We start from the raw sequence: 11,340 nt of genomic DNA, 5'->3' as shown, positions 1-11,340 counted from the left end.
TACTCATATTAATCAAATTAATGACTTAAATAAATTTGTAAAGGTCTAATTATTCTATTATTGACTTTAACCTAAGACAACAGACACATTTTGTCAATTTCTGTTTCATTATTCAAATAACATCAGCAAATTCTAATTTAAAATTTCTTAAACCAGAACCAACGTCCTTAACATACATTTAAAACATATAAGGTAAGATCAATAAATACCAAATACAGTTATAAGTTGATATGGATACACTTTTCCATGCTGTTGCAGTCATAAGTGAACATAATCTTTTATGAAGACATGATCCCTCTCTATAACAGACATCTCTGCTGGGTTCTCCTTGGCAAGAGAATCAAGAGCACCCTCACATTTTTTTAATCATTTTTGTTGAAGAACTTGCATATGATAAATGAGATTTGAATAAACTTTCAAAACATATTTTAATAAATTGGCATTTAAAAAAATTCAATGAGAACCACAGCTAAGATTATTTATTGGTTCATTGGCAAGAACTGCTTTGAAAGGTTCAGATCGCTAGCAAGTTTAACCAACCATTACAGCTATTCCTAAACTAGTTGAAGCACTGGTGAAATAGTCACATATTTTTAAAGTGTGACCATCTAAAGTTGGTGGCTTTTAATTTGCTTCCCTGACAACCACAGCTCATGTGTCTCAGAATTAAGAAGCTCAGCTTGCTAGCAAGTCTGACGTTAGCATTAAAACCGTTGCTCAATGTTAATGCATAAAATTCAAGTGAGATAAGACAGTTTAAAAATAAATGCCATTTTAAAAATCTTTACTCAGAGATCACAATAAATGCTTCCGGTCTAAGCTAAACTTGCTAGCAAGTTTATGCTAGCATTAGTGCTGTTGTTAACCTAAGCACAAAACATTACTGAAATAGTCAGACATTATAAAGCCTTTTCAAACATGATGTTTTAACTTGTTTCCCTCACAACTACAGCCCAGATGTGCCATTGTTTCAGAGTTCAGAAACTCAGCTTGCTAGTAAGTTTGATGCTAGCATTAGTGTTGTTGATAACTGTTCGTGCATAAAATATCCTAGTGAAATACTACATTTCTAAACTCTACACCAAATTTTTATATTTTCACAAAAAAGGTGGCATCAAATCCCTCAGGTTTATGAGGCCCAGCTTGCTAGCAACCAATAAAAAATGCTTATTGCTAATGATCTTAGCTTTAGTGCTGTCAATAAACTAGACAAAGCTGGATACAAGCCAAAGTAAGAAAAATGATTTACCAACATCTTCACTTCAATTTATTGTTAAGGTGAAATTTCATTATTATTATTTACCAAAAAAGAAGTTAGAACTTGTAATTTTTGAACATTACAATTTCAAACTAATATGCATAATTCAAATGACAATAATTTTAATGCCTAGTGTTTAATATCCTTGAGAATCCCATTTTGCTGTGTGAGGTAGACCCAAATAAGAAAAGATTTGTTTGTGTTTTCACAAATACAAAAAAAGGTTCATACATCTATAACTGTTTAAAAAACTGCTATTCAGTGTAGAGTCATCCTATTCAAGCATAACCAGTCTAATGTAATTTTGAGCAAGAGATGTTCAAGTGTAGACCAGATTAAATAAATAAAAAACATGCATAGGGCAGATAAAAGTTAGTATTGTTTTCTTACAGTGTGCATAACACATACTGGGATATAAGCACCCTGTAAGTTCTGCAAGGCATAATTGGCAAGCTTTTTGTTCCCTGGAGCACTCGTGCCGCCCACTGGCGAAATGGCAGCCTGGGTGGTGAGCCATGTTGCTTGCCACTGGACGCAGTGCCCCCATTTACTGCACCTTATCAAAAAATAAGCTCAAATAATTTTTATAGCAACTTCAAAATTTGTTCACAAACAAAACCACAACTAAGAAGTTGTACATTAATAAAAGCTAGTCACTACATAAAATTGCTAGAATTTAATGAGAAAAGCAAACCAGAGAGACACATTTATTAAGATCATTGTTGTGTTTTATTTAAAAAATATTCACAATGAGCAGCATATTCAAAGACAGAGGCCTTGTTGATGGCACCTTCCAAATAAATGAGAGAGAACATGTTGCTTTGAGCCCATCTATTCATCTTGAAAAAATATCCGGGGAAAAAAATCTAACACATATAGAAGAATTAGCCTGTCAAACAGTATACACTTTCATTTCCTTACTTTTACACTTAAATATTGCACTGCTCTAACTCCAAAGTGCACGTGCAGCATATTCGCAACTGTGCTCTCCGATCTCATGGGCCACATACAAATATTGTTTGAATCTTACATGGGCTTAAGTGAAAATGTTGGCTTTAGAATTTGCTTTAGAATCCTTCCACCTTTAAAATTATATTAGTATATTGACTTCATGTGATTATATCGTACCTTACAGTTTAAATCCAAAAAGTTGTGCGTTGTTTTCCCATATATGGTAATTCCTGAAAACCACCTAACAGGGACCACAGCTGTAGGATTTGTCACGCCATGTAGCTTAGCAATGACTGGTGTGTGTTTGTGTGTATATGCTGGAATAGAGGCATGACATCATATATACTAGAGCAACAACAGCAACAATGACAACAACAGCAACAACGGCAGTAACAACAAGGAATATGCCCCTAGAAGGCAACATGCACACTTTAGAAAAACGAAACCAGGAAGAGTTTAAAGTTCTCTGCTTCTGATTTTAGGGGAGACCAGTGTTGGTTGTGACACAGAGGCCAAGCCATACATATTTCTGAGAGTGTGACACACACACTTATACACAAAATATACACTTTCAACTGCTGTCAATGTAATTCTTTTCACTGCATTTATGTACAATATTGTAAAACTTTTACAATTTTTTGACAAATGACACATTCCCCGCTGAAATTAACTTATCGGTTCAGATACTGTTTAACCCTGCCTCTAAAAGACACTTTGTTTAACATAAACAGAATTTTTTTTTTCTGCTACTAAAAAAACATGTAATTTCTTTAGAAATCAAAATGTAAACCAACTCTTTGATAAAAAAAAAAAGGAAATTAATTTAAAACCGGGCTGCACGGTGGCGCAGTTGGTAGCATTGTTGCCTTGCAGCAAGAAGGTCCTGGGTTTGATTCCCGGCCTTGGTTTCTTTCTGCATGGAGTTTGCATGTTCTCCCCGTGCATGCGTGGGTTCTCACTGGGTACTCCGGCTTCCTCCCACAGTCCAAAGACATGCCTGTTAGGTTAATTGGTAACTCTAAATTGCCCTTAGGTGTATGAATGAGTGTGTGCATGGTTGTTTGTGTGTTGCCCTGCGATGGACTGGCGACCTGTCCAGGGTGTACCCCGCCTCTCGCCCGTAGACTGCTGGAGATAGGCACCAGCTCCCCCGTGACCCACTATGGAATAAGTGGTAGAAACTGACTAATTTAAAACCTATGGCTGCAGTTACTTACTTTTCCAGGCTTGCTTGATGTAAAGTTTCAGCTGTTCAGCATGTTGTTACTGGGCGGCAGGTCTTGGCTTCAACGTGGAATGAAGCAAAGTCAGCGGCACACGTTTCACCAAAATCTGCATCACGAGTGAGGGTCACATCTCCTAAACTGTCCTCACACACTTCCACAGAGGATGCTGGCAGTTGCAGACACCCTCCACCTCCTGTTTCATGGCTTCTAAGAACATTTGAATTCATATATGTAACAAATTGACTTTAGCAAGTTTTTATTTTCCTGCTTGCTTATCTCCATCACATAACCATGTTTGTTTTGGAACCCGATCATACCATTTCATGGTATCGTTTTAGCCTTCTGTACAACGTCTTTAAACCAGACTGTGGTGGTTTTCTTCCCATCTACACTACTGATCTGCTGCCACTTATTTGTTAGACACTCAATAGTGATCTTTTTTCAAAACAAAACAACAAAAACAATCAAAACAGAGGCTTAAATTCTTTGCGAACCATAGCTTCTTAAATGAAAGACGAGTGTTTCGCGCTTCAACAGTGTAAAAGCAACATGACACACCTATATGTGTTAAGGGCCAAGGCAAAAGCTCTGTTAATCATGGAGGATTGCTCAATCAGAAGCTGATGCAGAAGCTTCTCGTACATTTAAACATGAGCCCCTGCTACGTGATTCCCATTTGCCATATGAAAACATTGGCAGGGATGAAAGAAAGCATAATGTAAGCAGGCCACATTACAATATTTCCCAATTAATCTAAGAGATTTACATATTTTTTCCCACTTTTGTCACCTTATTATTTGGTTTTCTGTCATCAGTCCATGTTGATGCTTGTTACTCTGCTGGGATTTATTTTTGTGAGTTGCCTTGAAGCAAACTCTGGTTTTCCCCGACTAACTAACAGCCATTTTATACAGGATGATAAATTCAGCGTTAAATCATGGCTGCATTCTTACTGAAAGCACAGTTTGTATGAAATCAAAGAATGCTTCAAGTGCTTCCAATTTTAGACATGGGAGCCAGAGCCTTGAAAAAGTAATGGCACCCCTTGAACTTTGTTGATATTTCGTCACATTAACACCTCAAACTGCAGTGTTTTTTATTGAGATTTTTATGAGACAGGCCAACATAATGTAGAGCATGGGTGTGAAAGGGAAGCAAAATGATGACATCTTTTTACAAATGAAAATCTGAAAAGTGTGGCAAGCCTTTGTATCCAGCCTCTCTGAGTGAATACTTTGCAGAACAACCTTTCATCTCAAGCGACTGTTGGTGGCAATTCTTATGTTTTGCCACAAATTCTCAGTTACTTTAGCTCTGGAGAAAATCAAACCAAAGAATGATGCTGCCACCACCATGGATCCCCCACGGGGATGGTGTGTTCAAAGCTTGCAGTATTGTTTTTTTAAACTAAACCTGCTTTAAACTTCTGCACAGCTTTATCCCTGACCTGCCAGCTGTGCTCCTTTGTCTTCATGATGCTTTTTGTTCAATTTTGGCTGCACTGGATTATTTTCATTCAGGAGTTTAAGAGTAGAGAGGTCCGAATACAATTGCATGCCAGAACTTTCCCATTTGAATTATCAAAAATAGTAAAATAAAAAACACATATAATTTTTCTTTGACTTCACAAGTATGCACTATCTTGTGTGAATCTATCACATACAATCCCAGCGGAATTTACCGAAATTTGTGCCTGTGATCAGGGTGTGAATACTTTCACAAGGACTGCATATATGCATTTTAAGAAGCCTGTTTGTATTAAGGCGAGCAAAGTCTTTGATTATGACCTACCTGCTACTATAATTTCCAATCATGTTATATACATATTTATTTACAACGCCATACTACAGATTGTTGTCACTGTAGCACTTGTGGATGGAAGACTTCTGCAGCGGAGTTCTGGTTATTTAAAACATTAGGGCCAAAGGCAGCGAAGTATTACAACACATCCTGGTCTCCCCATTTCTATATTATCTCCACAGTCTGTGAACAGGTGATGAGGGCAGCTGATGCTGAGCATCTTGGAGAACTGCGTTTCCTTAATCAGTGATAGCCTCTCCGCCTCTTGCCCCATCACAGGTGGGAAGTTAAAATACAAACAAAAAACAAAATATATATATATATATACACATATATAATAACATAAGATACTCAGCCTCCAGAGCCATCATTCATTCATACTCCTCCTCTCCCGGATCATTAGCTTCTTCATCTTCATCCGCCTGTTCTGGAACCAGATCTTCACTTGTCTCTCTGTCAGATTTAAGAGTCCTGCCACCTCCAGGCGCCGATCCCTCGTTAGGTACATGTTGTAGAGGAACTCCTTCTCCAGCTCCAGGGTTTGGTGTTTGGTGTATGGACACCGCTTTTTCCGAGTCGATTTGGCGTGGATCCAGCTGGCGGATGGATTTTCTGTGAAGAGAAGCACCAGAGAGGGCACACATTTTTAATTAGGCTGCACACTCTGCGGTCTGATTCAGTCTAGCTGGTGTGTGTCTGTGTGTGCTGTGAGAGGTAAAGAAACGCAGGGAAAAACTCTATGGGCCGGCAACTTTTGGCTCATTAAACATTAAGGAAGAAAGACCACCAAGCAGAGCTTAAATAAATCACTTTTTGCATCAAAGTTCCTGAAGTTCAAATAGTGTTAAATTGAATCAAGCGTGTAGTTACTTTTCATAAGGACCTGTTTTTAGGATTTTTGAAAAGGTGTAGCATTACACTGAGGTAAGCATAGAGAAAGGAATCCTGAATTCCTGACCTGAGTCTGGAAAACACCAAACACTCCATTACTCTTGGAAAAACAGCCTTTTAGCTCCTTTCATAACCACCCAGCAAAAATAGGCAACGAGTGAGTTGTTTTTACATTTTATTTCAGATGGACTTAGGTCAGTATAAAAGATGCAAATAAAATAAAACATTGCAATTTTGTCTTTTTTAACATAATTTTTAAGTTAATCCTAAGCGTTTAAATTTTCAAATGTTTTGTTCAAAAATGTCAAGTTGGTTTTCCTGCGGTATATTGCCTCCTCTTTTAGTTATTTCATACTTGTCCTTTTTAAATTATACACTTAGTCATGAACACAAAACTATAGTGAACTCGTGTCACCAGAATAAGCTTTTCTAATGGCAAGTTACACAAACAACAAGGCATATGGTTCTTATAATAATTTAAATAAATAAACCTGCATAAAAGCCTCAAAGAACAAAATACAAAACTAATTCTGCATAAATTCCCTGCTGAACTGACTAAAAGTAGTGATCTCAGATTTATTCTCAGATTTAAATAAAGTAGATAAGTTAGTGTTTATTCAATTCTATGTAACTTCTGAGTCATAATCAGATTCGCTGAATTAAAAATGAATTTGTTGCCTCTTTCATAAAGAGGTCCTAATACAAGCTTTAACCAAAGGCTTTGCATTTCTGGGAGAAAAACACATTCCGTCCTTTGAAGCACAAGTTGGTCAGAAAAAAACCCTCTCCAAGTCAACCTGCTAATCCTTTGGTGACAAGTTGCAAAATAACAAAAGCCCCTTAATTATTTTAATGGACAATAAAGTTTTATATTTTACCGTTTACAAGACATTTATAGGGCTATAAAAGTTGCTGGCACTCACCTACAGACAGTCCCCCCCTCAGAAACACTCTCACGCTCTGAGCCACACCTGTGTGTTGGCGCTTCTTACAGCTAATAAACATTCCTGCCTTTCGGGTTTACTGCGTCTTTACCCGCGTCGAGCTGCTGCCGTGTTTTTCTTTCCTCGTCCTCCTTTTTCGGCTCGGAGTTCCTCCCCAGCTCCTCCGCCGTCCCCAGCCTTTCAAGGACCACCTCTGCCGGGCTGGTGAAGCTAGAGTCCTCGGCGCTTTCGTGTGACGGTGGGGAGCTCTCTGGTTTAATCGCTTCATACGTGGGGCTGGGATTTAAGAGGTCCCCCTGCGTGGGGAGACATGCGGGGAAACTGGGTGTAACCTGCGACAGAGCGGCCTCTGAGGTCGGGGTCCCCCCCTCCCAGCAGCGGACAAACCTGCTGTCGGACGACGCGGTGGACGCGAGGTTCTCGGCGTGGCTCGGAGCCTGCGGGCCGTAGTAAGGGTGGTGGTGGTGGCTCAGGAGGGGATGTGGATGAAAGAGGCCAGGGAGGGAGGCACCGGAGGCGGACTGCAGCTGGGAAGACACCGCGGAGGAGGTAGACGTGTTTGTCCAAGGCGAAAAGACATTCAGGCTCGCTTTGTTGGAGAAATGGGAAAAATCCGGGATGTGTGGGCAAAGGGTCCCCCCCTCCTCCTGCTGCTCCGGCTCCGCTCCCCGGGAAGGCTTCGCGCACCCGGCCGTCGAACCCTGCAAGCCTCCCGGGATGAAATGCGCACCATACGTCTCCTCGGCTTGGACACCCATCATGGAATAATAATTCGTTAGCGACATGTTTATTTTATTATTTCAATAAAAAGACACTTAAGTGCGCCAGTAAAACGTTAGATGGGCTGGTATAGTGGTTTGCATCCTCCCCTAAAATGGTAGTATTTTTTTCTCCTGCCCTTACCATCTTCTCGGCTGCCAATTGGTTACACTGCGGATCACATGATTAGACAGCGTTCAGCCTGGCTGAAGAATAAATCACAGCATTCTTTTGTGCTCAGAAATGTAATATAAATGACTGAATGTAGCATTCACATGTATGCAAATGCAGCAGTTGTTTCACAGCCAAATAAAAAAATAAATAGACAAATAAATAACAAGTAAAAATAATATTTAAAAAAATAACTTAAAAGCCTAAATGACCTAAAGTTAGCGTGCTGTCGCTTCTGGCATGAGATTTCCTAAAAGCAAGAATAATGGAAAACGTTATTCCTTTGGTAGTAAATTCCTTCATGTGTTAAGTTTACAGTCAATATCCTTGGGTTAAACTGGGGTTCATGCAACTAGATATAAATTGGACCCATAGGTTTTATTTATAGTTCAATGAAACAACGTGTGTTATGATCTGGCGCTGTATAACAAAAACGGACCTAAATTTAAATTGAATATATGTGGAAATTCATGCTGGACATGTTGCTTTTCGCTTGCTGGTGGACACAATTTGTTATTAATAAAAGAAAATACCCGCTGAACCCATCTATGATATGACTGTGTTTGCTTTAATAGCAGGGTTCATTTAATTCTGCTGTTGTTTTTGTTTGTTTGTTTGTTTACACAGTTTACTGTGCAGAATCAGCAATGAGTTCCTATTTTTAATAAATACAAATGTTTGTGCCCTAATGCTTTGGAACCATTTGTGCTGTTATACAAATGTGCGCATGAGTAATAAAATTATTGCAAAAATAAACACGCTAAAAGTGAGTTTTGAACTAAATTTCAATTTGAAAGAGTTTTTACTAACACTCAGACTATGATTTAATGTTGTGAATAAGAAAGAATAATTTTTTTAAGGGAAAAACAATTCAGCGGAGAATGACGCTCGTCAAACGACTTGCGGCAAGGCACTGGTCTCTGCGTGTTTTCGCACGCGTCTCAATGTTTTTAAGGAAATTATTTTAAGCTCCATCACACACTATAGACCTGTTAGTTGAAAAAATAAAATCTGGTCATTAAGTCGAAAAAGCAGAACAGTACATTTCCAGTTTACCCTCTCTTTATAATTAAAATGAAGTGTCACAATTCAACAAATAAACATTTTGTAGACATTAATCAATATTTCTAAGAAGACATTTTGTTAGTTTAACGACTAAAAAAATTATATTTTTATTAATACTTACTCAACAATAACTGAGTTATAAATTTAAAAAACATTTCACTCACACTGAATAATACGTTTTTTGAGTTTATTTCTATCTATTCTGTTTTAAATTGACTTAAGGCAATATTTGTCAATTTATAATTGTAATATTCAAATAAATAATACCGGCACCATCAATCAACAGTTCATGAACAATAGAATAATATTACAAATTTCCTAATCCAGAATCATCTTAATAGATATACATTCAAAACCTGCAACCTCATCTTTCCCAAATACATTAGATTTATAGGATATTTGCTTTTAAAGCTCCAGTCATTAATGCACACAGACAAGTTTTATGGATGCAGGAAATCTGCTCTCTATGATCACCTCTACTCCTCTTTGGCATCATCACTACCGCAACTTCATTGTTTTTATTTTCATGAAGTTATCTGGTTAAATGTTTTCTAATAAGGTGGAATATAAACCTTCCTGACAACCAGCGAAGTTGGCCATTTATTGGCATCAGCTGCCTCAAGGTTCAGGAACTGGGCTAGCTAGCAAGTTTGATGTTAGCATTAGCACTGTCACTAAATTAGTAACGGCTTAAAACATTAAGTAAACACTGAAATTAAAAAAATGTGTTCTAAGACAGTGGGATTTAGTTTGTTTTTCCTCAATATTGACAGCTAAGATGTAATGTTCACAGAGGACTTCCTGGGTTAAGAACTTCCTCTTGCTAGCAAGTTTAGCATAAGCATTTAGACTAAGCTAGGCAAGGCACAAATACTAGTGAACTATTTAAAATCTTTACTAAGAAAGTGGCAAGCGTTGAGTCAGAGTTGAGAGGCTCAAACAGATAGCAACTTTAATTTTAGCATTAGTGCTGTTGCTAAACTAGCTAAATCTGGATTTAAGCCTACATTCCTGTTATCCAAACCAAAAATCTGATGACTGTTCCTAAATATTACTTTCTAGCCTAACCTTTAGCGATATATTCATTCATAAAACATCCCATATGAACATATCAGTCCTAGCTTCCCTGTTAGACACACAACACATAAGAATAGAGTTTAATTAAAAAAGAATCTTCAGCTTAATTCTAATGAAAATGCCTATGCAAAACTAATGTTAGAATGTAATCATTATTGAACATCACATTTACAAACTAATATGCAACAGTACAGTTTAAATAATTCTAATGTGTAATATTAGTAGCCTCCAAAATTCCCTTTTATACAGAATATTGGCAACCAAATTGTTGTTAAGGGCATTAGTTTTATATTTTATTAATAGAACATATAATTTTAAAGAAACAACTGATAACCTTGTTTTAGTTTTAGTATCTGTTTTGTCCTTCTTTAACCAGGAAGGTTCCACTGGAGCTGAGATTTCTTCTTCCATGGATTAGGATGGTAGTAAACTAACAGATTTAAATCAAGTATCATCCTGAATGTAAACAGTTTGGATAAAAACAAATTTACAGAAGGTCAGTCAGTCATTCTCTATACCGCTTCTTCCATAGTGGTTCGCCGGGAAGCTGGTTCCTATCTCCAGCAGTCTATGGGTGGGAGGCAGGGTACACCCTGGACAGGTCGCCAGTCCACCACAGGGCTTTACAGAAGGTATTATAGCTTAATATAGGGCATGTGTTGAAAGAACTGAGAAAGAATCTAACTAAACCTAAACTAAGAAAAACAGCTACAGTTTTTGTCAGTACAGTTCTTAGGAATCCATGAAAGTACAAATAGTGTCTAAAGATTAATTTTATTATGCAGCCTATTCAGAAGATATGATCAATAAAAAGAACACTTTATTAAATTCTGGATGCACACTAATAGTATTTTTTAAGGGCAAATTAGCAAATTAACACAAATAGCAACATTTGAATTATTGCTATTGTGAGACCATCAAAAGAACAGGTTTGCTCTTATGCTCATTAACTGAAAGCAGGTAAAGCAGCAGACAAGTCAGGCAAAAAAAGATTACAGCGGGTGGAAATATTAATCAGTATTACAAACTTTGTCTGTCGTCTGAAAATAGAAAAAGTATGGCACAACCGTAAGCCTACCATTGATATGGTCATCCACCTAAACTGACGGGCTGGGACAAGAGAGCATTAAGAGAAGCAGCCAAGAAACTTGTGGTCTCTCTAGAAAGGTTGCAGAATGTCTTCAGTCAGAGGCTACTT

General features: G+C 37.7%; 1 protein-coding gene across 1 annotated transcript; it reads right to left on the bottom strand.

Moving 5' to 3' along the window:
- Positions 1-4,490: 4,490 nt before the first annotated feature.
- LOC124859208 (homeobox protein Hox-D9b-like) lies at positions 4,491-8,777 on the bottom strand. Its single transcript, XM_047351847.1, has 2 exons — positions 7,162-8,777; positions 4,491-5,847 (listed from the first exon to the last, which is right to left on the bottom strand). The coding sequence occupies exons 1-2, from the start codon at positions 7,853-7,855 to the stop codon at positions 5,603-5,605; spliced, it is 939 nt and encodes a 312-aa protein (XP_047207803.1). The 5' UTR covers positions 7,856-8,777; the 3' UTR covers positions 4,491-5,602.
- Positions 8,778-11,340: the final 2,563 nt, after the last annotated feature.

The sequence above is a fragment of the Girardinichthys multiradiatus genome, chromosome 22 (assembly GCF_021462225.1).
Source record: "Girardinichthys multiradiatus isolate DD_20200921_A chromosome 22, DD_fGirMul_XY1, whole genome shotgun sequence".
Taxonomy (NCBI): Eukaryota; Metazoa; Chordata; class Actinopteri; order Cyprinodontiformes; family Goodeidae; genus Girardinichthys; species Girardinichthys multiradiatus.
The sequence above is the reverse complement of the archived record's forward strand: the minus strand, read 5'-3'. Positions and strand labels throughout refer to the sequence as shown.

What these genes read in the sequence shown, in the direction of transcription:
- LOC124859208 (XM_047351847.1), bottom strand. Translation starts at nt 7,855, where the DNA reads ATGTCGCTAACGAATTATTATTCCATGATGGGTGTCCAAGCCGAGGAG. An exon ending in ACGGCAGCAGCTCGACGCGG is followed by an intron (nt 5,848 to 7,161) that starts GTAAAGACGCAG and finishes TTCTCTTCACAG; the next exon opens with AAAATCCATCCGCCAGCTGG.